At 41.7% G+C, this 27,211-nt stretch overlaps 1 protein-coding gene across 1 annotated transcript in view; it reads left to right on the top strand.

Annotated features, from left to right (window-relative positions):
• Positions 1–27,211, top strand: part of lrba (LPS responsive beige-like anchor protein) — a 204,036-nt gene that overhangs the window by 168,943 nt on the left and 7,882 nt on the right. The window contains 8 exon segments of the mRNA XM_051945532.1: positions 5,674–5,841; positions 11,658–11,747; positions 14,119–14,311; positions 15,536–15,601; positions 17,304–17,459; positions 19,789–19,956; positions 25,350–25,451; positions 26,048–26,244. Coding sequence (XP_051801492.1) covers positions 5,674–5,841; positions 11,658–11,747; positions 14,119–14,311; positions 15,536–15,601; positions 17,304–17,459; positions 19,789–19,956; positions 25,350–25,451; positions 26,048–26,244 — 1,140 coding nt within the window.

The raw sequence follows: 27,211 nt of genomic DNA, 5'->3' as shown, positions 1-27,211 counted from the left end.
TTCTCATTTCAGTGGTTTTCTATTGGCTCTTCCCAGTCAGAAAGTGCATTTTTAAATATTTTGCCACAAAAAGGATTTCTAAAGGATTTATGTATTTCAAATAATGTCACAAGCCTTGGTTTGTATTTTTACACATTATTGTTGTGCTTTGTGCTGCATCATAGTGTTATTGTCCTGCATTAACTAAAAGCTTACAAAGTAAATAAACATCCGCAGCATTTTTGCCTTCTGAGTCAGCACTGTTTTCTTCAGCCATTTACCCCTCAATCAGTAGTGTTTACTCCTTTGTCTGTGCTGTAAATTGGGCCAAATCCACCATGACATGTTTGTTTTGGGAGATACTTTCCCAATCACTGTTCATTCTGCTTCTCTTCAGCCCATAACATGATATTCTTGCTTTTCAAGTGAGCGAAAGATATTAGGAAAGATAGGAGGAGAGAGCGGCAGAGAATTAAGGTCAGAGTTTCGGGTTCCACTTGCCAGCGAGCGCCTCCATTGAACCATAGCCAGAACTCTCACAGTTGTGACCTGTCTAATTAGTTGAGCAGGAAGGAGGGGGGTGGGACTGAAGTCACACACACATCCCATCTGGGCTTTTCTTGGTGTGTGTGAATATGAGAATAAAGGAAATGGTTCGTTAGCTGCATGGCTGCTCTACGGATCTCATTCCTTACGTCATCCGTAGGTTTTTTTCTGTCATCTGCCATGTTGGGGGCCCCCGCTCTGCTGGCTGTTTACAGGCCTCCTCTGCCTGCTTCAAAATGACGATCGGCTTCTCATTTACAGCCAGCTAATAAGGCCTTTAATCAGAGCGCTTTTCAACCTCAGGCCAAGTCATCTCCAGAGGAGCTGATCCAAAGTATCAGATGACTGGTGGAAAGAACAGAAGAAAAAGAAAGAAGTAGCACTAAAAGTGAGAGAAAAAGTAGATGGGGAAATTAAAGGGGGCTGTTGAAGTTGGAAGAACAGAGAATTGAAACAGGAGATAATAAAGTTGTACTGAGTAAAGAAGAATAGACTGGCTTCCATTAAGGATGATAATGTTTGGTGTACTTGGAAGCATGCAGATTTGATGGGATTCCATAATCTAATTTAATAAAACACACAATAAAAATTCAGCATGACTGAACAAAACTGTGGTTAAGCAATGTTGCTTTTTACAAGTGAAAATGAATGATGTTTCACTGTCACACATTCACAGGCAGAACGTGGCTCTCAGGATGTTTTGTTCAGCTTGTTCTTAAACAGTCCTTTTAGTATATGCAGACCTGACAAGTGTTTGCTTTATTCATCCGTAATCAATGCAAAAGAAAACCGTGTGCTGCTGACAACGCTCTGCATACATGTGCATTCAATTACACACCCGCACCACCGGTGACACACGTACGTGCACATGCATGTACACTTGCATCACTGTTGGGATGCAAATGAGTGGATTGATTTGTTAAGTGACATTTTAACATCCTTACGGACAGCTCTCCGTAAGTCCTTAAAAGGGTTTTTTAGGACCAGTGAGGGAAGGAGGAAAGCGTTCACTGTCACCTCGTTAAGACTGAAGTGAAATCCAGCTCAGTCCAGACCATAAAGCTAACCACAAACCACAGCAAGGTACAGAAACTTCACAGATAGGCCCAGTGCAGACCTGCAGCATGGTCAGACACTTTTACTTTTAAGCAGAGAAGGATAATCACTACAAGAAGTCCAAAGTGAAGTTTAAAAAAAAAACGATGATGAAAATAAATCCCCCACCTGCATACAGAAAAAACATTCCAAGATGAGGCTGTGGACTAGTTGCTGATTCGAGATCAGATATTCTTGGTTTTGCTTCTCAGTACTCAAAGTAATCCCAGTTTAATGTCCACCAGCTGGTTAATTGCAATCACTTGGTGTCTCTTGTCTGATGTCTCAAATTGGGATAGTGTGTCTTTAAGTCGTCAGTCGAGAATGTAGCTGCCTCTAAAGAGTAACATATTGACAGACACACAGTCAAACTGTCATTCTTTTTGAGTGTTTTTGGTTTTCTTTATGAACTTAAAGCCTTCTCTCCAGCTACAGATGTTTCACAGAGGAAAGAATTAAAGTAACGTGAGACTTGCACAAAGACTGGACTTGCTCATTATGATCCATTTTCATTGGAATTCACATCACAGCCATGCAGATTGGCACACTAGCAAAATAAGCATGCAATTCAAAAAGAGTACGTAATTATATGCATTTGAATGCATGGTGGCATTGATGGGAAAAAATGATTAGGGCAAACGAATCATTCTTCTGCACAGGAGAATTTTCCAAATGAATGTTGCCATTGGAAACAAATCACAGCACACAACAAAGGGGACCCTCCTTCGCTTCAAAGGTGTACTTTGTCAAACGTGTAACAATAGAAGTGTGGGATTCCAGTGACTTCTACCCCCTATCAACATTTACATAAAGGCATGCTAAATTATTCATTAATTATCAGAGAGTCCCCCGTGGATGGGGATGACACACACACCGGCTGCTAATTGGCCCATCAATAATCCTGCCTGGTTCTCCTGAAGTGGCACCAGATCCCACCTCAGGAATCCGCTATCTGGCCCAACCTTCTGCTCGACCGTTTCCACAGTGTGGCACCACATGAGGAAATGTTTCCACACCTGCTCAGCTGACACATTGTTAATGGGTTATCGGAACATGCCTAATTTCTGTACTTCACTTATATTAATTATTCATCGAGAAATTCAGTTCTGCATGTGCAGTGTTCTTGATATGAGTGAGATGTTTTAATGCCATTTTATTGCATGTTTTCTTGCCATCAGTATGCTGCTGTTTGTATTTAGTATGGTATTTTGAGCTTATAAACAGTACAGGATACAATTTCCAGTGTTTTTTAATTTTGCTTCTATGAAAAACACACGATGAGTTCCCCCGTTGCACTGAGCATGTTGAGTCACAAATATGCAATTATGGTTTTTTTTTTCCTAACAAAAGGTTTCTTGAAGTAGCTGGCCTCAGTACTTATTACCAAATGGCACTTAAATAGGAGCAAATAGTGTGTTTGTGGGGGACTACTGTCAGCAGCAAATAAACTACAGTGTAATGAAGAAATGTGACACCCACTGCATTGCTACGCCTCAGTAATTTGTTTTTTATAGTTTTTAGATAGCAACAGAGTTTAATGGCTTGGAGGAATAAGCCGTATCAGGCTTGGCTGCACAGGCAATATTTGTTATTAGGATCAGCTCATTGGTGGGTTTGTTGTTTTCATTTGATTTGCTGATGATACAGAATATCACCACAAGTAGTTCTTTTCTTCTGTTAATGCCAGGGTGTTTCCCTGAAGAGGGCTTCTGATATAAAATCCTCAATCGAGATAAAAGGTCAGAATAAAATTCTTGCTCTCTAATCTCACTATTGTCTGAGTGATGCAGTAACACTCTGCTGTTTTTTAAGGTTTTCAAATCTGAGGGCTTTGAAGCCCCATGATCAAGGGATTTTACTGTATCCCCACAGGCAGAGGCAGACATTCTTTGAATCACTGAGATCCAGTCCGCTGAGGTTAAATTCCTACACCTCAGCTTCAGTCAAAGAGAGCTGCTGAGGCTCTCGTCAGACAGACGCTGACAGACCAAACAAATAGAAAAACAGATATACACTTGCAATGCCAACACAGCACGCACAAATTCTCGCTTACTCTCCGTCTCGCCCCGTCCAAATGGTGCATGCGAGTGATTTCCATAAAGGCGGGCCTCTGGAGAGCGAGCTGCAATAACATGGCTCCTCTTTGTTACCCCATGCTGATTGACACTTGATTGCAGTGCACATTAAATGCTCATCAGTCCCAGTTTTAGTTTTAGAAACAGGGGAGCAGGGCCCGTCAAAGGTCAATCCTTGCGCATAATGAACTGATCTCTACCTCTCACACACACATGACTGAGCTCCACTCTGACTGCTATTAAAGGGAGCTTGAATAAAGAGGGTTTCCCTTGCTTATAATGTAACATTAATAAAAGGGATTGCCCTGCAACACAAGCCTTTAAACACACTAACATTAGTGAGCTGTTGCCAGAGGGAGAGGAGTCTAGACTGTCTGCAGCTCTCATGGTGTTCTGTTTTATCTGAATACTTAAAGTTGTTTTATATTAACATTAGCAACCAAAGTTCAGATCTGTGACAGAGAATGTGGCAAAGAATAGATGGAGATTTGTCAGAGTGTTACAACAAGACACTGCAATACACCCCGAATAGTACATAATCCAGACTCCCCTTTTATTGAAAGGTTTGGGTATTTTCTGAGATATTTTTCTAATTATGCCATTACTGTACCTCAGAGTTAAAAAAAAACAAAAAAAAACGATGAATTTCATCAGATGTTCAACCAGCTTTTGGGGCTTCATTTTTCATGACCATTTCTGCAGCTTGACTCTGAAACACAACTTTAATAGGAACTTGGAATCTCAGTCAGATCTTCATCACATATAAAATAGCGACATGACTAGTACAGTCTATGAAGAACGGTGTACAATGTCCACACAATAATAAAGAATTCGGTCTGAAGTACATTGATCTGTGATGTCCAGAGGCAATAATACGTCAAATATACTGTATTAAACGTGTTAAAGATTCCAAATGCACACATCCATGCTCTTTCTATACAATGCTCAAACTACGATGTATTGGCGTTTTTCTCAACTCTTGCTTGAAGCATCGTTGCTTGTTTCCACTCATTAAACCTGAAAACTCTTTATTTCTACACATTTTTACCTTGCTGCCAACCGTATGATTCCTATTCTTGTGTTATCCAATCTATATTTTTATTCTTAGCGTCTCTTAAGATCATGGGATTTTTGACGGCATCAAAAATTCCGACGGCACTAATGCTGCAGTGAAAACATCATCATACCTCAAACGCTCACACTCTCCTTCTTAGACGTGCGCTCTCCTCCCTGATTGAAAGTTGCAATTAAGAGAGTGGGGAGGAATTAGATGCAGAATGAGCTGTCAGAAAGTCACATTTAAGTGAGGGATGCACTGGTCTCCGCAGTAAAAATTTAAATGATATAAATTGCCATTTAAGTGTAGCACAGGCTAATGTTTTGTCACAAATTAATGTGACACAAGGCAGCAATGACAATCAGGGGCTGCCTCATTCTAATTTGGTTGTGTTTAGAGGGCTTTTGTGAGCCGACAGCTTTACACAAATTAACACAATTGCCTGTTTTTATGAGGAAACCATAAATGTTTTTTCCCTGCTTTGCCGACTAATGAGGAGAGAAAATGGCTTGTATAGCAGCGTTATGGCGATGCGGAGACGTCTGCAAAAGAGCAACACAGTGCTCTTATCCGCTCACAACCAGCAGGGAAAAGAACAAAGACAGAAGCTGAAATGACTCCCTAATGAACTACAAGAGTTCTCTAATGTTTTGATGCTCCCTTATGATCAGATATGGATTCGCTCTGCTTTTTGCTCGTTATAGAAATCATTGGCAGGTTCTGTCGCAGGAACAATTAGCAGGATATTCTGCTTTCTCTGTGGAATTCACCTTTGAGGAGCATTAGTGATAACTGCTGCTCAGTAATGGGATGAGGAACATGTTTGGGGAGCAGCATTTGGTGAGAGTACGCTGTGTGAATGGCACGCATCTGCTGAAGTTTACAATACTCATAATCCTCTGTGCTCACTTCCATTTACAGGCTCTGGAGAGCGAGTTTGTGTCCTGCCAGCTCCACCAGTGGATCGATCTGATTTTTGGCTACAAGCAGCAGGGACCTGAAGCCACCAGAGCCCTCAATGTTTTCTATTATCTGACCTATGAAGGCGCCGTCAACCTCAGCTCCATCAACGACCCAATGCTCCGAGAGGTGAGGTTATTACATAGTACTATAGTATTCATTTAAATACGCATTAATGCACTGCACTGTGATTTAACTTCCTTGGCGGGTCATGCTGAGTAATGAGAAAATATACCATATTACAGTAAGTACACTTGAGCATTAGCGCTCTCAAATGGATGCTTAATCTGACTTTATTGTAAAAGCACATGTCCAGTCGCTGCATCTGTGTTTGAGGGAGATTTCTGATTCCATTAGCCGTGTTAAATTGCTTGTGGAATGGCATGGGGGGAGAGCTAAGCTAACAGTCTACTGGCAGGTATTGCTGAGCAAAGCCTTTCCCTTGTGCGATACCTTTTGAAAGCACTCCACCAAGTGTTCCACTTTAACGCCTTAAAGCCTCCTCCTTGGCTTTCATTCATTATTCATATCCCCGACTTTGAACTGCTGCACACACACAAGTTAGACCGTCCTGCCCGACAGCAACAACACAAAACACAGCGCTGAAAAGAAAAAACACAGCTAGCTTGCCCACAGCCAAACACTAGCCTGACAACTTCACCAATCTGCTAGAGAAGGCAGCTAGCCAGCAGCAGGCCAATTGACCCTGCTCCCATCAGCCTTTTTGACATCAAAGTTTTTTAGCGCCAAGAGGGGCACATATTCTATTTTTATTCTTGGCAGACTATAGTAACAAGGCTTTTTGGAGACTTTCTTTGCAAGGATAATTCCATTTTATTACAACTTACTGTAGCTATTTCTATTGGCTTTAAAAACATAATTGCTGAGACCTGGAAATGTGACATCGCTGCAAATAAGGGCAACAAGAGGGCAGACAGATGATCTCATAATTCATACAGATTATTTTTACCATTTTATTGTATATACAGAGAGTGGGAGTTTGTTTAGAACCAATCTTATTGTCTGTTTTTTTTTTTGTTCTGTCTGACTTTGTTTTAGCAGCATTTCCGTCTTGTAGAATAATAGAAAAAAAATATGAAAATAAGACCCACTTTGGACTATACCACAATTTGCTTTTAAGCAAGAGTCCTCATGGCATTCAGGTCTAAAATGGAGATGAGTTCAGAGTATATCAAGAGGCCGGGCAGCCACTGTACCGCTGCCCTTCATGCTCGGTGACTGGAGCATCACGGACACCAGGGGTAGATTCTTGATTTATCACCTCATTCACCCTAATTCCCATCCAGATGTGCTTTGGCCTTTATCCCACACACACACATGCAGATTCATTATCCAGGTTCACCGGTCATTTCCACACTCAGCCCATTACCCATTCTTCTGGTTAACACACACACACACACACACACACACACACACACACACACACACACACACACACACACACACACACACACACACACACACACACACACACACACACACACACACACACACACACACACACCAGAAAATTGGATCGCTGGTGCTCCACTATTTCTGCCAAGCTGCTCCAGCAACAATAGGATTGATAAATTGACCAACATGCAGGAACCCATCAGAGGCAGGTGCATGAGATTTGAGTGGCATTAAAATAGCATCTCCCTGCTTATGACTACAGGAATGTGGATGTGTCTGAATATATGGATTTTATTTTTGCTTTAGATTTTATGCTGTGTATGACATTTTAGTGTCAGTAAATCATGACCAAATTTGGTTTGCGACGGTATAATAAACTCGACCTGCTAAGAAGATTGATGCCTCCCATTTGTGTTTGAAGTGTTCTCTGTTTGTGTGTACTTGGTTGGATTTTGTGTAGTAGTAGTTACAAAAAGAAATGCAGTTTTCCAGAAAATATAGGAGGTTGCTTGTGTAGTTTCCCTCCAACTTATCCATGTTTAATTGATTATTACAAATTGATGTTCCATAAGGCCACATAGGGCATGTTTGGCACTGGCAGTGACATACAGATGTTGATGTAGTTGAAAGTGTTTGTAAATCTAATCATCATATGTGTGTATAAAATGTCCATAAAGCTGTAAAGTTTGCTCCACTGCTTACAGATGATAAAGGACTTTGCTTTATCCTCCTCCCACTCCTGTTCCGATGCTGTGATTCCAATCCGTTGCCTTTCACCTCTGAAAACACCCTCGGTCTGAGCGCTTTAATTAGTTAAATAAACCTAAGCAGTGTTATCCCCGTGAGCTAATCTAAGGCTCTCCTTCAACTGTGTTTGTGCGGAAGGAAACGTGCCCTGTCTGTGCAGAAGGTGGAAGCAGAGTTCCAGGCCTGGGCCTCGTCACGGCCGGGCGCTGGGGGTGGCAGAGGGCTGCAGGAGCTTTGAGACTGAGGGTTTTGGGTCTGAAAGTGTCCCCAGAGTCCGCCATTACTGAGTGACAACTGTTTCAGCCCGAGCTGTGGTCTGGGCCAGGCTAGGCCGCATTAAGACAGGCCCCGGGGCTGTTCATCGTCAGGGGGATGGGTCACAGATGTGTGCACGTTCATGTGTGTGGATTTGGGCTGGAAAAGGTAGTACACTGGTCTAGAGGGTTCTGCATTTTTGGTTGGCTGATTTTGTATTCCTGCTACACTGTTTGGCAAACGCTAACTCCCACCAGCCCTGACCTGCTCTCACACACAGACACACACGCACAAACACACACATTTGAGAGGTTTGTATGGATCGTACCTTGATATGTTTGTGCATGCACGTGTATGTATACATTCATTCATTGGCATGTGTATACCTTTGTATATTTATGTGTGCTCATCAGCATAAATGCACACGGCTGAGTGTTTATGTGTGCATTTCTGCTCTGGGAGAAATCTTGGAATATCTCAGCTCAGATTAGTGACTGCTGTGGAGACCACTGCTGTGTTTTTCGAAACCATGATTACTTCCTGTCCTGCCTCTGCCACCCCCTCCCCAAGAGAAATGTGTGCGCCGCTTCATCTACGTGTGCACGACTCGCATGCACATCTGTGTTGCCTCTCAGTGCATAAAGAGAAACACACCCTGTGTTGCCTTCTCATCGTTGTACAGGGCTTCCCCTCTTTCACATGTGATTATGGAAAATCCCACAGCCTCTCACACCAGCGACAAAACACAGAGCCCCGTTTGAATTGTACGCCGTTTGCGTAATTCGGCAGAAGACAGGGAAATATGCCCACGCGAGTGAACCTGCCTTGACACCTAGCCAAAGTCACTCACCAAACACAAGGCCTGCTGCTTTATTATCTTTGGACAATGTGACCTCTACTGTGTTTAATTTAGATCTATTTTTCTTTAAGATGGACATTTAAATCCAGATATGCAAACTGTCCCGCTACACAGCTCGTCAGAAACACAAGGCCATTGTAGTAATTGTTTTCATTCTATTCATAGAGTCAGTGCTGCCGGGCTGATTTGCATAAAAGCAGCTTGTTTTACATGGAGATCCATCTTGTCGAGTGGCTGAGTAAATCAAAGGGCAGGCTGGGACATCTGAGCCATTTAAATGTATAGAATATAGAAAACCTTCATCAGACATGGGCCAGCGCTCCTCAAAGAGATTGGCCTTGTGGATGGCCCCTCATATAATCACCTGAGCATTGCATTGGCATATAGGGAGAAGACATGCTGACCTAGACTCAACCGCTTTCCAACGTTCCACAGCCTCATAAATGTCAGATGTGAACTTAATGAAGATAGGTTGAGTGGCTTTGAGGAGTGTCTTCCCACACATTAGCTTAAGCAAAATGCTTCGCTCTATAGTCAGTGGAGAAGGGCGCCACTTTGACCTTGAATGATTCACTATTGTCCTCTGACTAACTGACTACTGTGAATGAGATGGAAAATGTTGAGATTCTCCATCACAGTCAGCGTTGGAATCGCGTACTGAGTCCTTCTGATCTTTTATATCGTGTAGTAACAAGAGTTCTGTGCTTACAAACCTTTAAATCCAGTCGTATAGATCAGTGTTAATAAATGTGCATGACACAGAACTGGATCGTGGAAGCATCTCCTGTCAGATCTGGCGCGCTCACATGTGTTCGGGTCAACACGGAGTACATGCACTTTTGGCCTGAACACAAAACCACAGACACTCACGCTAACAAGGAGACAGTTTTAAAGTTTCCAATCTGTTGAACCGGTACCAAACCACATGGATTTACTAATAGCTCCTCTTCTTGTGTTACTGCAGCACATCCATTTTATCGGTTTTTTTTTTCCTTTTTTGATGTATACATGAATAAATGCATGAGATGCCGAGATAATCCTCCTCTGTTTTATCCCAGGAGAAATAAAAATTATGTGTTTGTATTGGTGGGCTGGATATGAATTAATTCCATTTTTAAAAAGAGGATTTGAGCTTATTTTTCTGCACATGAAGACGTAAATAAATAAAAGTTTAAAAGAAAGTTTTATTGTTTAAGAGAAACTGGTATGATCTTATTGGAATCTTATTGTAGTTCTGCATTAACATCAAAAATAAAGCCTGTGTATATAATTCTGTGTCTTAAAGACGCTGATGAAACCTTGTAATAGACAGTTTCAGTCACTCCTTCTCTGCGTATTTTTCTGGTCTCTGGTTAGTTTCAGACAATGGCTATGAGCAGACTAATTTCCCAACCTTTTTCTCATGGAAATACCATATGCAGGCCTCAACCATGAGCTCATTCTCAGGCTGCGCCAAGTCAGACTCAAACGCTTCAGCCTGCACACACAAGCTGTCACTCCCACACAGCCAGTCACAGCAACACTGACGGCTCTGTCATAATTTTGTGTTGGTCATTTTCTTTCTGCTTGTCCCTTTTGTAAACTATCCATCATAGCGTGTCTGCCCTCACATGATAGATTTTCTCACTCGGTGGATTGTCTGCTTAATGTTGTTTTACACATTTCCACTGACACTTCTGAGTTTTGCGGTTTTAAGAAGGATCTTTTTCTGCTTAGAATAAAGAAATGTGCCTGAATTAGATGCAATAAAACAAAACAAATTTACTGTACGTATGATGCAACAGTTATTTGATTTATTCATTCGATAAACGACATCAATGTTGCATTGACAGTTTTTACTCATCTTTTTGTTGTTCAGATCTTTATCAAGCAACATTTGCTGGTTTCATTGTCTGAAATGAGAGGATTTGTTTCTTTTTGCAGGATTTCTCTTATTAATAAGAAGTAAATGTCTCTTTTGGATTGTCCATCAGACAAAACAAACAAACTGATTAGAAATGGTCACCGCTTGAGCTCAGTGAAATTGTGAGCTTCCCTATTTTCTAACATTTTCTAGACAAACAATTCAGGATATAAATACAATAAAAATGTATGTTTGCTGCAATCCTAAATAATCATTTGACAGCCTAAAGTATTGAGATTCTTTGGCGTAACCTCGCTCTCTGCTGTGGGTGTGTTCCGCCTCGTGCTAGTTGGCCTGACAGTGAGCTGTGTGATGATGTCCAGAGGCTGCTCAGCCGGCGTCTGCTCTGACATTTATGGTCCTATACCTCTTCATTAACACCACCTAACCAAGCCTACGAGCTGCCCGCCCAGCCCTCCTCCGATTCTGTGCGGTTGTGGAGGATGGATTGGTGTTTGTGTGTAAATGTGTGTGTCAGATGGTGAAAAAGTGTGTTTATACGTAGAGTGTGTACATGTGTGCTTGAACACGAGTCTTTTTTCCCTCTTCTGTATAGGCTTTTGTTTTCCTCTCTTTGTTTTGTTTTCATTTAGACAATCTTAGGTTGTTGTTTATCAGGTAATGATGTGGTGGGATGGAATGTGATCATTTTGCACAAATAAACTAAGGTACAGTGACGCAGGATGAGTCGAAATTCAATGAAAAAAGGCTAACATCTCTTTTCTTTGTTTTTATTTCTCTCTTCTTTTTTTTTTCCCACTTCAGGCTGTGGAGTCTCAAATCAGGAGTTTTGGGCAGACCCCCTGCCAGCTGCTAATTGAGCCACACCCACCCCGAAGCTCAGCCATGCAAGTGGTGAGTGCAGCACACACACATCAAAAACAAGTAGGTAACTAACAAACGACCTAGAAATGCGCACACACCCCTCTTCACCTGTAAAAATACTCAGGATTTCTTCTGCCTCAATTCTGTCTTTGATTTCCAGTCAGCACTGGTGCATAAATCTCCTTTATAATTTGTAACTCGCTCTTTTTCATCTTTCATTTACGTCTTGTCCTCTCTTTCTCCCATCCACCACTGTGGGAACGTAGTCTTGCTTTTGAAAGCATCCCCTGTCTCATCATTAGCGAGGTGTGTGTGAGAGGAAGAGATCACAAGCATTTGCGGGCATGTGCGTTTAGTAAAGAGGTTTTCTGGGGAAAGGCAAAGCTTCATGCTGGAAACCTGGGTCTGAGCCAGATTTTCCACCTGAGCTCAAAACAGGGGAGATCAGCAAAAGAGAGCAATGAACGGCAGTTCTGATGTGACGGCTCTTTAAGGGCCAGCGAGTGCAGTCAGTGTGCCTGCCTGTGATGGACCAAGGCCCCATGAGTCCCTATTAGTGTGGTGTCCCTGTGGCGCTGACAGCTGGCTGTAGACCACCACCCAGCGCACACATGCACACACACACACAAACTCACACTATTGCTTTGAATTCGCTGCCTGACTGTACGGGTGAATTCCTGTGAAACGTTTTTATTTTTCCTCCTCCACATATAGTTTTCAAACATAATATTCAGGCACCGATTTTCAAACATGTTTCAAACCCTCCCCGCCGCTCCGTATTCCTTCAGAACGAGCTGTTCTTTTTGCTTTTACATGATCTTGCTCTTTACTTTCTCTCCATCCCCTCTCATGCGAGTGTGTTGTCAGAGTGTCGGCATCTGCCCATGCTGGTGGTAATGATACTGTCAGTGCTTCTGGTTAGCTGTCAGACACACCGGATTTGCTCAGGTCTGTTCCTGATGTTAAACACTGATGTTCCTCTTCTTTACACGCAAGGAGGAAAATAGCTTTCTGTAAGAGCTGCTTAGTACAAACACTCTGTAAATGGCTCTAGAATCTGTCTCAGCAGAGGAAACAGTTTGATAGGTCAATAAAATATTTTTTTAGAAGGTTGACTATTTTCCAACTTAAATCTAATGGAACTTCTAATTATTTTATGCACAGAAGTAGAGCTTAAATGATTCATCAGTTAGTCAGCAAATGAATAACAGTTCTGAAAATCAGTTGTCAGTGTATTTCTGTTTTTTGTTTAATTAAACTAAAATGTCTGAAAATTCACAATTTTCAGCTTGTAAAATATTGGAATAAGTTTATTTCTATGGTTTATAACATGAATTATCTTTGGGTTTCCAGCACTTGATTAGACAAAACATCTAAGCTTCCTGACTGTGACACATTGCTTGTTTTATGGGATATTCCCTCTCTGTTTGTGACATTTTATTGAACAAAACAAAATAATCTGATTAATTGATAATGAATATTATGCTCAGATACAGTCTGACTCAGAAAAAGGACTTAAAGAAATACAAAACATTTTACACCTTAAAGACGCTTTATATCTGTGTATGCTTTCTGACTCATATCATTGTTCTAAACTGTTCTTTGCTCTGCTTGGATTAATATTTTGTGCCTGACATGGATGTTGCCTCGGAAAAGTACAATTACCTTGTTATTAAGATGAACCTTTATTCATGCCCCAAGAGGGGAAAATCACTTGACACAGCAGCTGCAGTTGAGAAAGAGAAGTATAAAAATAAAAGCAGAGTGCTGTCTGTATACAGAATATAATATGGCATCCAAGATGTACAAGTATTGTGCAAATTGCAAAGTAAACTGTGCAGATGGAGATGAATTCTTAAAACTACCTAATTTTAAAACGAAAACAAAACCAGAGGCTATAGACAGGCAAACATTCTTGTCTAAGTTTAACCACCAAATACAAGATGACCTCTGCTTCACTGACTGCTCTGTGTCTTTGACCAAAGGTTGAAGGTGAAATATCCATTTAAAACACATTTGTGAGTGGATGGGAACTTAAACAGAATATTGTCTCTTTTCAGTGTTGAAAATCAAAATCAGTGTTTCCTCTCAGTTTTCCTTCCCTGGTTTTCCTGCAGTGTTATTTAAGTAGCACTCTCGTACCTCTTGTATACCATCTCAGACTGAACTCTTTCCTAGCTTGGCTGTACTGCTGCTTTACGACTGTACTGCTGCTTTACGACTGTCCTGCTTCTAACTGTCTCTGTCCTTCTGTTTCCTCCCTGTCCCTCTGTGTTTTCCTCTCTGCCACCTACCGCTGCTTCCTTCATCTTTTTGCTCGTCGTGTGTCGCGCCGTATCTCGGCTCTTTCCCTCCCCTTCTCTTCCCTTCGTCCTGTTGTCCGTCCCGGGGCCCTGAACAGTATCTTCTCCTGCAGACCCCGCTGATGTTTACGGAGCAGATGCAGCAGGATGTTATCATGGTGCTGAAGTTCCCGTCCAACTCCCCCGTGACACACGTAGCAGCGAATACCCAGCCGGGTCTGACGTCGCCCGCCATCATCACCGTCACCGCCAACCGCCTCTTCGCTGTCAACAAGTGGCATGGCTTGACAGGTGAGATTTTTTTTAAGAATTGTCTTTATATTACAAAAACAAATCAATTAAACTCTGATTTAATCCCTCTGTGATGTCCTTTTTCTTCAATGCAGAATCTTTGTGCCGTCCCAAAATCATTTCTTTCTTCTTCTGTTCGTCTCTCCTCCACACTTTAGCGTCTAATTTATCTGAGGATCGACCCGTCTCGTCTCTATGGGATGGACGTTGATTTGGGAGACAGTTGACTGTGTCTCCCAGATAGCAGTATCAAATGTGACACATGTAGCAGCCAGCATTAGGTCTCATGTCCACCTCCATACATCAGCCGCTCACTGCACAAAACCTTATTTACTCAACATCCATCCTGCCCTAGAAGAAACATTAAATTTGATATCTGAGTTTATGAGGACAAAGACTGATTGCTTTTCAGTCGAATACAACCTCGTCCATGTGGATCACAGAGCAGACCGATTAGCCTAATTGGTTTAGTGAGCTGGGGTTATAAAGAATATATGTGGTGCTCAGAAGTAGCCCAGTAACTGCAGGGATTTACTGGATTCACTTGCTTTTAGATTTAATAAACACATGCAGATCCACACTTTATCTCAGAATGAAAGCTACAGGAGTAAAATGACGCATTGTTGCACAGCTAATTCACATTTTATTTTGGATCTCTAGAGAAGTTGTGACAAATAAACGATTAACATTTTGTATTAATAAATGTTTTAATTGGTAAATTGTTACTGAAGAGTATTTTTAGAAGTAAATTTGATTTGCAGCAAGTTAATGGACAGCTCTGGCAGATAAATGATTCAAGTCGGCTTCTTAAGTGTTAGAACTGCCCTTTTTTCTTATTTTTTCTTTTTCCTTTTTTCATCTGAGTTTCACTGCAATCCTATGAGGAAGAAAAGGAATAAAAAATATAATGATGATGACTTAATAATAACAAGAGATACAGAGATTTTCGTCTCTCCTGTGTGTTGTATTTGTGTAAAATCAATTGCTTTTTTTTCTTCTAGTTGCATTGATTGGGTAAAGAAATGCATTTTACACTCCTTCATATTCTCAATGGCCTTTTTGACATATTGATGTCTAATTCGAGGAAGAGCACTTGGGCCAGTAGGTCACAGTGTGACTTTATGGTTATAGTTTTCATTGTGTTATAATGAAGTCAAAGGCAGCATCTTCTTCACAAGGCCACACAATTACAATATTAATCCAATCTGTCTTCCTCTCTGTCAGGTCATCAGGGCTCAACGGTGCAAGACCAGCAGTACCAACTTCCTGTGGAAATTGACCCTCTCATAGGTACGATCTCATTTATGGCTGCTGGAGAATCCACACACGTGTATTCTTTACAGAGCGTGAGCTTATATATGCATGAAATGAGTTTTTGTGTGGATTTGTCTATGAATCCTGCCGGCATCTTGGTGACTCATGGCGGCCTGCAGAGCTGTGTCCCTGGACAGTAGATTAGAGTTGTTTCTCAGCCTCTGCCCCAGTTCACTCGTCATGATATAGGCCCTGCTCTCACACTAAACCATTTGCATGCAAATTGGAATGCAATGAGCTGTGGCCTAGGCCGGCATTTCATCATCAACTCCCCCTCTTTCTGCCTCTCCGTCGTCCCTTTCCTCCCTCCCTTTCTGCATCCTCTTTGGTTTAATTTGAGCGTAGGGAAAGGACGCGTGTCAATGGAAATGAATATGAATGTGGTAATAATGTGTGATTGAGAATGCACGGCGGACGGCTGTCAGGACAATATGGGCGCCTCTCATCCTTCACGACTTGTTGATGAGCAGGAGAAGAGTGCCGAGCTGCAGTGATATATGGGATGCACTGGCGGAGCAGGGAGAGACGAGCCACTTCTTTCTATCTTCTCCCGCCTCCGTCGCTGTCCCTGCAGCCTCCTGCAATCTCATGCACATCTGCAAGGGGGGCTGTTCTTTCTCTCCAAATGTTGTGGTCACTCTCAGTCTCACCAGACCGTTTCCACACCTTTCCCCCCCCCCCCAAACACTTGACTTCTGAAAATAACCAGGGTTGAGGCTCAGATATTCATCTTTATCTGCACGCACAGTGCGTTATTTTTCCTTCAGTGACCCTCTGTACTGCTGGAATAAAAGAAATCTTAGCCGTGCATCAGTATTTACACATTCTGTGCAAGTTTTTATAAATGCGTTAGTCAGTGTGTGTTATCACTGACTGCACACTTTTTAGAGTAATTTTATCCTTTTAATCTTTTACCATTTATTTTATAATTTGACATTGTTTACTCTTATCTCACATTTGTCATCATTTCTACCACTAAAGCATAAATAATGGAGTAAATGATATATTTTTGTGTTTGTGGGAGTGCGTGTGTGTGTTTTGGGGGAGGTAGCTGGGATTTTTGCTCTTGTCAGTAATATATTTGCACTGTTTGCATTCCAGGAGGAGTCTGAACTAAACACAGTAAATTGAGGATGAGTGTTGAGCCATCTGTGGCTTTGGGAAATGTTAAAAATTGGTTGAAATATTGGTTGTAGCAGATATACTGGACTTTCTCATGCTAGAGTATCTTCTCTGACACCTGTTCTGCAGCAGTTTTGACCCCGTCAAACCAGAAACACTTTACAATGAAAAAATGTCTTTGTAAAAAAAAAAAAAGATACGTCTTATCCAAAAGTGAATATCAATAATTTTGTTGAGTTCTCACTGGAGTGATGTATACATTTAGTGAAGACTATCTCCATGCTATCATTACTTGAGCTCTTCGACTCTCACAGAAATCTGTATAAACTTGACCTGCAGGATGTTTTATATATTCTCTCACAAATCTTCTTCGCAGTGTGCGCTGAAACCTCGGTGGAGATGCATCCAAGTGTGAGCTCTTTGGCAGAAAATGGCCGATATATAAACAGTGCACTGCTTGTTGGATCACGCTGCAGATTTTACACTCGTCTGTACATTTTCGAAATGTAATATTGTATTTCACTCTATATGTATATTTTTTTAATCTCCTCTCCAGCCAGCAACGTGGGCAGTCATCGCCGACAGATCTCAGACCTGCTGGATCAGAGCATTCAGATCAGCTCACAGTGTTTTGTGATCACAGCCGACAACCGCTTCATCCTTCTGTGCGGCTTCTGGGACAAGAGCTTCCGGGTCTACTCCACTGACTCAGGTGTTGTGTCACCCATTATATTGAATCAGGATCACTTGTTGTGCATCTGTCTTAAGTGAAGTTGCAATTTTATGAATAAATAACATAAACGGACTCCAAGGTTCTCCGACATTCAGGATGTTTTTTTTAGCAGCTGCTTGGGGACACAGTTTAGAAACATATTCCATCATTTCTGTCCTACACGTAAAATCCTATTCTTATGCTCCCACTTTTTGGTTTTGTTGCTACATAGCTAACTTGGTCAAAACAATTCAGCTGTATAATTATCACTATATCATTTGGGTAGTTTCTCTCCCACTGAACTTTTCACACCAAACCGTCACTGGGATGTTTTTGTGTCTAAACAAATGCCTAATTGTACCTCTTGCATGCTATCTTGCAATGGTGTGGCCTTTTTTTTTTTTGGTTCGAAGAGAAAATAAATCTGTGAAAGTTCACAGCCATCAAGAAGCTATTAAGCCATACAATTAACCTTTTTAAAAATAATAAACCTCCACTGGCTTTCCTCTAGCACCATCCTCAGGACATACTTCTCCCTCTAGCTTCACTCCCAGAGAAAGAGAGAGTTTGTGTTTTGTTTTGTTTTGGTCCCACAGTCTTGAAGTATGTAATGAACATTGCAGCTGCTATTAGCCCTCAGAATTAAAGTATCTTATATTATTAGTTCAATAAACAAGACGATAAAGAGCCTTCTTGTTTTGCCACTGACAGTGTTTTCCTGCACAGTTGCTGTATTGTATCGTTGTTGTTCCAGCTGTCCCGCTATTGAAATTGTTATAAATTTGCGTAGTTATTTGCCACATGAGGACTCACTTTATTTTCTCCTTTTTTTTTTGCCCGTTCAAAGCATGTGTGCGGTCAGCAGTTCATAGTAGTCTAATAACCCTAAAATACCACCGACCTGTATCATTTATTAAAGACTCTTTCAGCTGGAGCACAAAACTCTATTTCCAGATTATTGTTTTGACTTAGTGGAGTTCAGTGTGATCTCCTTTCTGAGCAGTAATTGTACATGATGGGAGGAATCTATTGCATAAATGTTTACTGCACTCATACCATGTACATCTTGAAATATTCAGCTAACTTAAATACACAGCACCATGCAGTTTCTCACAGTGGCATTGTGTTTGCCTGAATACCACTGATACGGTACTTGCATGCACATATCCAATGCAGACATTGTTTCACACACATGCACACACTCTCGGACACACACACACAAAAATGCCATCAGGTCAGGGGTCCTAAATGAAACTGTCTGAGGCTTCATCTCTGTGCTCTGCTCCTCAGCGCGTCCCCCTCAGCCCCATTCAGAATACTACACACATCTATACAACGGAGTCTGATTCAATTTCTGCAGGCCAGGCCCTCCCTGTCTTTAATGGAGGAGGGAGGGAAGGAGGGATGCGAGCGCAGAGATAGCTCTATTGTGTGACTGCCACCAGGGTGTACGACTGGAACGTGAACACAGTTTAATCGCATGCGCTCAACAGCTGCCACCAAGGTCCCTAAATCCCCCAGGTTAAAGAACTGAGGGGTTTTATCAATTACTAGACTTGATTGGTACACGTGCACAAAACACACGGCCTCGTACGCTGGCATGCACACACACACACCTCCAATTTAATTTGTCTGTGTGCATGTGTGTGTGTGTGAGCAGGAAAGTGTGTTCAGTATGAGGTGCATGGTAGCCATTATTGCAGCAGCCATCGTTACTTATATTCAGTGTTTATAAAAATGTCAAACATTTTACATCTTTGATGTCTCAGTTCTTTGGAAGTTTAGTCAGTGACCCGCCCGGGTTCATAATAATCCTCATCGTTTCAGGGAGATACAGCTTAATTATCCGGTGGACAGTGATTTTGACAGCCAGACAGAAATGTCATGTGCTGCAAACTATCCACTGTTTGACTGCAGAGGTCACATTATGAAGAGCGTAATGAGTATTAGACAGCTAGACAGTGGAGCTGTGGTCTGGAAATCTGACAGCAATTAGCCTCTTTATATATACACATGGAGCGCACTGCACGTGCACCGGCACACACACAAAGTTGAAGCAAATATTTATTCTTGTCTGGGAATTAGCAGAAGTCTGATGTTGTGTGGATCAGCTAGCCAAGCAGACGGATGATCAACAAGCACACGTAGGGGAGTTCAAAGGACCTTCATCTAACCATAAATTCATACACTATTGTCGTTATTAAAGTGCAGCATGAAATCATGTGTTCCTTACTGTTCAAATCTTTTAATCTATTATTAAGTACATGATTTCTTTGTTGTGTTTAGATGAATAAATATTGATTGCTTGTGTATTTGTGTGCTTTTGCAGGCAAACTGACACAGATCGTGTTTGGGCACCGTGACGTGGTGACGTGTCTGGCTCGCTCTGAGTCGTACATCGGAGGAGACTGCTACGTCCTGTCAGGCTCCAGAGATGCCACCCTGCTGCTGTGGTACTGGAACGGAAAGCACAGCAGCATCGGAGAGAGTCCAGGCAGTGAGTACACAGCAGGCAAACCAGCCTGATGTCAGTGCACACACACACACACACACACACACACACACACACACACACACACACACACACACACACACACACACACACACACACACACACACACACACACACACACACGTATTCGGTGAGTGCTCACTCTCCCAGACAGTTGTGACTGTGTGATTTACGGCTTCCCTCTGTAAGGTTACAACTAGTTTCGTCTGACCAGGCCAGGCCTCCTGCATACAGATTGGATTTCGCACCAGGAGCAGCTTTCAATAATGTGTGTGAGTGTGTTTCCGTGAGGCCAGATATCGTGTGTGTGTGAGAGAATCTGTCTTTAATGTGAGTGAAAGTGAGGGCCACTTAGAGACGTTAAATGTGATGCTGGGGGTCGTCGGCCAGCACATGAAAGTTCACCACCATCCGAGAGCCGCGGGGTCACGCTAGTCGATAAAAGTGAAAAATGTCATGGGCCTCCCGTACGTTCCCATAACATATGGCGTTAGCCCTGATCAAAGCATCGCACACACATTGCTCAGTCTTTAGCCTCCTTAGTGCTAATTTGGCCGGCTTAGATTGGCCTACATGTTGTTAAGTGATCTATTACAAATGGGATGAAATTTATGACAAATTGTGATTTGGTTAATAAGCCACACTGGTTTTTGATATGGAGCACTGCCACTTAGCTCATACACACAATTTTCTTTTTTCTTCCAGTTCATTCATAGTGAATTTTAAACTTTTTATATCGAGACAGTAGAATGAATGCTTTTATTTTATTCACTGATGTTTCAGCAGCACTGTGCCTCCTTCAGACCCTGATTGTAATCACTGTCACAGCCGTGAAATTGTTGTTAACTAGTGACAGTGTGAATGTTTAGTATGTGACACAAATAATGACATCATACCATTCTTGACAGCTTAACAATGTAACTGCATATTTTCATAAACAAAACTTATTTTGATTTATTTACAGAATTTATTTTATTTTTTAATGAAGTATGTAACCCTGCGTTCCCATGCCGGTGCTGTGCATGTCCTCGTAAACATGTGTGTCAGTCTAACCTCGGCGCAGCCACCATGCTGAAGCTAGACGAGCAGACAAAAGCAGTCGTCATCCCAACCCCTCACCACCACAATGTGATGCTCCATTGCCCCAGACCGCAGGAGGCTCCTCCAGACATGAAGTTCTGCTGCACACACACACACACACACACACACACACACACACACACACACACACACACACACACACACACACACACACACACACACACACACTCCACAAAAGACAGCAGACTTTCCTTTATTCCTCTTCCAAACACTGAGACACTTTAAAGCTACAGTCCACACATACACTTGAATGAGAGCACACACAAACACACACACATTCCTTTTCATGCATAATGTGCTGTGGACATCCCGCACACTTCATAAGCTTGACACAAATGCATATAAATGGCTGATGTGCACATGAACACACTGACCCACGCACACTTTGTTCCGGCTGCAGACACAGACGATTTCACAGACGCTAATGCCATCTGCTGGCTGCATAGTCGAAAGTGTGACAAAAGTTTCATTGCTATTTTTTGGTTGTTTGAAATGGATTAAAGTTTTTTTTTCTTTTATTGTTAAACAATCTTTGAAAATATCTCCAAATTTGTTTGGTCTCTGTGTAAATTGTTCTTTTACACACAGAATTCCTATTAGCATCAACATATTTACTGTCGACGTGCTACACTCATATAAAATCAGTTGCCAGTTTTTTAAGTACATCTAGTTGAAACTAATGAGGCCAAATACACCTGGTTTGATTTCTTTTTAACAATTAAGTTTAAGGCCAAAAAAATATCAGCCTAGGAGTATTTTAAGGCTGCTTGAGTTCACCTTTGCTTCATCAAATTCTCCTTTAATATGATTGTATTGACTCTGCAGTAATGACTGCACCTCAGTGCATCAGAGGGATTTCACTGATGGTGTCATAGTCAGCACACCAAAAGAGACACTTCACCTAAGGTAGCCAAAGGACCAATCAGTTCGGATTTTCACAGGTATTTAAGCAGACACACTAACAGTAAGTTAAAGTGGACAACATATTCTGCAGTTACAGTCTGGAGTCAACAACACGATGGAAAAAAAGCAGTTAAAAATAATATTTGTCTCTTCACTCTGTCTATGAGAAAACTGGAATCAGGCAAACACACAGAGCGCAAAATCACATATTAGTTACCCTGAGTATGACCTGTTACCCCCTGAAGGATTTTATAGAGCTAGTAAACGCAATTATATAAAAGTTCATTGTAACCCTATGATTCTGACTGACGAGTGTAATGCTGTTTAATTAATTTCATCTATTTGGAATATCTAATATATGGATATGTCTCCTTTACACATGAGGTTTTGACCTTTTTATTGTTTTACTTCCTTTAATTATGCTCTTTCACCTCAGTTGTGTATGTAGTTGTTTTCTTTTAAATTTATATATTTTACTTACTCGTCAACATTGCATGTTTTTCACGTCCAGTTTACTATGTTTTATAATTCTTTAGTTTTCTCTGCTGCTTACTGATCACAGATCCCTGTGTAGTTTATATACTACAGGGACAATTAATTACTGTTTGTGTCTGATCTGTGCTGCGTACATTTGCAGCATTTGTGTCCGAGACAAATTTCCCCTCTGGGACGATATAAAAATATCTTAAACTACAGCTGCCAAAGTGACCTTCTAGTTGACGTAACTTTTTCATTGAACATCGACTGAACATTCGATCTTCCATGAACACAGGATTTCTTTCAGGGCTTTTGCATCACTTTTAGGTTGGTGTTCCTAATTAACTGGCAGTTAAATGCAGTTTTGTGTTCAGTGACACTTCATTCCCTGGTTTATCTTATTATCAAATCCAAATTATTCACATTTGTTGAAGTTTAGAAACTTGAAATCCAACAAGTTTGAGCAACAAAAGATATAAATAACTTCATATTTAAATAAATTCCCATTGATAAATATCCAGCTCATTGTTTTTCTCATGTTTCGTATTTCGCTAAAAGGAAATGAAAGCTTTGTGTATTACATATGTGTTTCTGTCACTACAGACAATATTGCATTGAACCAACTTAACCTGACAATAAGCTCTAGTTATCAAACCACAAACCAGACTTTACCCTGACCTTAAACCGAGTCTTCACACAAAAATGTAATGATGTGTGTTATTTTTATTCCCAAAATGGGGGCAGGTCAACAGAATGTGACTGTGGAAAAAGATTTTTTGTCCTTCCAGCATGAATAATGCTAGTATACACACACACACACACGTACACACACACACACACACACATACTATGTCTTTCTATCATTGTGGGGACATACCATTGGCTCCCATTCATATCTAACCCCTAACCCTTACCCTAACCCTAAAGAAACGTTTTTGCACTTTTACTTTTTTCAGTAACAACAACATGGTCAAGAAAACACAGTTTGAACTTGTGGGGACCGAAACGAGGTCCCCACAAGTGACATTGTTTTCAGTTTTTCTACAGTTGTGGGGACATTTGGTCCCCACAAGTATAGCCAGCACCTGACACCCCCCCCCCCCCCCCCCCCCACACACACACACACACACACACACCCCTTACCCACACTGACACACAGATAGCTGATCCCCTCCTCAGCGTCCCAGCTCTAGTCACATACAGATATAAGATTGTAATCAGATGTGGTCCTAATTTAAACCAAACGGCAGGTAGCGGCTTGGAAATGTCAACTGATACGTCAGTATATCGGTTTTATTGATCTTCACCGACCAAACTCCAACATCGTGCTTTAACTCACCGTCAGATGTTTGCTTTTAGTGACATTGAGGCTGTTAACCAGTTCACTGAATGAAATGTAGATGTTTAGGCTGCTGGCCTTATGTGAGCAAAGTTTGGGCGGCTGGTACGTATTTGCACAGTGGACAGTGACAGCTGATGACTAATATTAAAAAACACTGACAAGCTCAAGTAAATGATCCTGATTATTCTATTAATCTTCTCATATTCTAGTACATCACCATTTTCGTCACCACACTTGCACTCTCTATAATCCATGTTTTTATTTAAATAGGACATTGTATTTGTGACATTTTCTGTCTTGTACATATGGATTTGATTGTTTTATTGATTTGAAACATTGCTGATATTTCGTTTGCCCTCTTGTTTGCCTTTTTACAAGGGAGTTTAGTGAGCAGTACGGCCTGTATAGAGGCTCTCTGCTAAATCTAATTAAGGTTTAACAGTAGCTGTGGCTTTTGAGGGGAAAAAGAACCTGTCTTATTAGAGGACCTGTATTGAGTTTTATGTCACATAATTAAATTAAAGAGAGAAACTGCATTGAGTCAGCAAGACACTTCTGGTTCAGCAGCGCTAAAAACTATCATGTGAAGTATTAGATATCACAGATGGGTACTGTAAAGAGTTGTTTATATTTGAGATTATTTCAATTCATTACATCGCTCTGGAGCCATTTGGTGATGATGCTTCAGTATTTGAAGAAAAACTGCATCATTAGGTATTTTAACATGTATGAGTGTCGTTGCTATAGTTTCTCCTTTTGAGACAAACTTGAGCTCTAACAGAAAAAGACGAGGTTTAAAGATAAGACTCAGTGCTGAACTTCAAACTCCAAAAACTTATAGACACACACTGCTGACACTCTGAGCAAATATTCAATTACAGCATCTGTCAGTCATTAATCCGTCTGCATTTGTTAAACACTAACAGTATGTAATAACGCATAAAAGTTGTAACTTCCTGTAAGTGTGCATGTACGCTTGTTTGTCTGTGTTTTTGTGTGTGTGCATGCTCACAGACAGAAAAGACAGATGGAGAAGTAACAGCCGATTTTGTTTTGTCGCTCACCCTGACAGCTCAAACCAAAACAAAATCACACAAACTTCATGCCTTGGACCATAACTTTGCTCTCACTGGCTCTGGCTCGCTTTCTCTCCCCGTCTAACGCAGAAACATCTGGATCCAGTGAAAGCAGTCGGGGGGGGGAAAAGGTTTTTAAACATTGGAGGAGGCTGTCGGTGACAAGTGCTAGAAAGGGAGAATGAAAGGGGGAGAAATGTGTGTGCAGGACAACAGGCTTAAAGACAACGAGCTGCCGTGCATAAAATGTACATTTAAAATATAATGCACAGCATCATTTGAGCTGCAAATGAACAGCTTTCTTGCATTTTCTTTTGCTTTGTTCATAATTCATTTTAATAGTTGGAAGTCTCCACCATCTATCTCCAGCATTGACTTTGAATACACCAGTTTGTGAGGATTTTTTGGACCCGTACTCCCTCTAGTGACCAAAAAGCAGAACTTCATACAGTAATAAACAGCTCTTTGTTTTGTCCCAGCAGTGTTTACCACACCAAGGGCCATCCTGACGGGCCACGACTGCGAGGTGACTTGTGCAAGTGTGTGTGCCGAGTTGGGCCTCATCATCAGCGGATGCAAAGGTAAGACTACTAAGTTTCTGTCAGTGTGACCAAAATATACACGTATGCTTTCAGTAGTTATTATTAGACTTTACAGAATATTAAATAGAGACTAGACAGAGGTGAAAGGTCAAGACAAATAACAGATACACAAAAATGGACAGAGGACAGTTGATTTGCATCAAACCCTTTTATTGGGTTTGTTGGTACTTTCTGCTGTTGTAATCTAATATTTAATAAACGTGTAATTGAGCAGAATGTGGACTTTGCAGGTATAGATGTTACTGCAGAGTTAATGTGCACTCATCCCTGTTAAAGTGACCATAGAGTATATCTGTTTCCAACCACAAAAGGAAAAGAAAAACTTAACATAAGCTACATGATATGCACAGTGTTTTATACATATAACTGAATATATGACTCATTTGTATGATGGTTGACTGTTTAAATAAGACCTGCAAGACAGTTTTTTACAGGAATAAAGGAAAAAAATCTGTGTGTGCCACAGTGTGTGTTACTTCACCAAAGCTTATTGAACAAATAAATAGAAGTCAGAATTCTAACATGTGAATTAATGTTTTACATAAAAGCTCTAATTTGTTGTCTTGTGTGCACAGAGGGTCCTTGTCTGATCCATTCCATGAATGGGGACCTGCTGCGGACCCTGGAGGGCCCCGAGCGCTGCCTGCGGCCCCGCCTCATCCAGTCGTCCTCCGAGGGCCACTGCATGATCTACTACGACAAGGGACAGTTCTGTCTCTTCAGCGTCAACGGAAAACTGCTGGGACACATGGAGGTGGAAGACAGCATCAAGGTGCGTGAGCGTGCATATGCGAGTGCACTTGCACATGTATGTCTGCACCACATCAGCCCAGAAAGTCCTCACACTGATTAAAGGCTCGGTTTGGGTCTGAGATCTGAGCGAGGTAAAGGTCAGCGTGCCTCGGGACAAACTACGGCTTCACATCTCTCTTTCCCTCCGCCCACACACACCAGAGGAAACGCTTCTTTTGATCCACAGCTCTGTTGTCAGGTCGAATTGGTGTGGTGGAGAACATTCCAGAGGAGTGGTCAGTCCTGGGCATCAACACCATTAACTACCCTCCAGCGCAGGACGACACATTCCCCATTTCCCACATTTCCTCCCTCGTGGCTGGAGTGACACAAGATAGCGGCTACTGCCTTTGGTTTCCCGACCCTTTGTTTCCGGTTTGGCCTGGGAAATGTAAGCTAGCTCTGACAGACAGCCGCACGCCTGTTTCCCATTAAGAGAGCTCCGGTGCCCAGGCTCCCAACCTGCCAACCAGCCCACTGCTGCACAAAAGCACAAATATACTGGAGCACTGATGGAGCGCATTACCATCGCTGAGAAAGTAGCTCGTGTTTAGTTTCAATGTGTCGGAGTACTTTATTGTGTCTTTAAGAGAAACTAACGATGTTTTTCGATACTTTTTGAGCTTTGGAGTTTTCCTGGGGAATATTGCAGGCCACTGCCAGCCTCGTCAGCTCTCTGCTGCTGTTGTAAATTCCAGCAATGTCAGATGGCATTAAGAAAATCCTAACATCTTGGAGTGAGGCTGTGAGAGTCTCGTCCTCGTAGCTCCACCCTCCCGGTCTGAGACTCCAAAAGTATTTAGTGTACACATACCAGAATCAATCTTCTCAGCCCTCGGAGCCTCAGCACAGTATGACTCCAGGATAAATAAGTGTTTGTGCTGGCCTGCAGCGTACGCCGAGAAAGAGACAGTAAGGCTGAGAAGCAGAGAGAATGTATGCGCTGT

The sequence above is a fragment of the Acanthochromis polyacanthus genome, chromosome 3, assembly GCF_021347895.1.
Source record: "Acanthochromis polyacanthus isolate Apoly-LR-REF ecotype Palm Island chromosome 3, KAUST_Apoly_ChrSc, whole genome shotgun sequence".
Classification (NCBI taxonomy): domain Eukaryota; kingdom Metazoa; phylum Chordata; class Actinopteri; family Pomacentridae; genus Acanthochromis; species Acanthochromis polyacanthus.
This window is presented reverse-complemented; position numbering and strand designations above follow the sequence as displayed.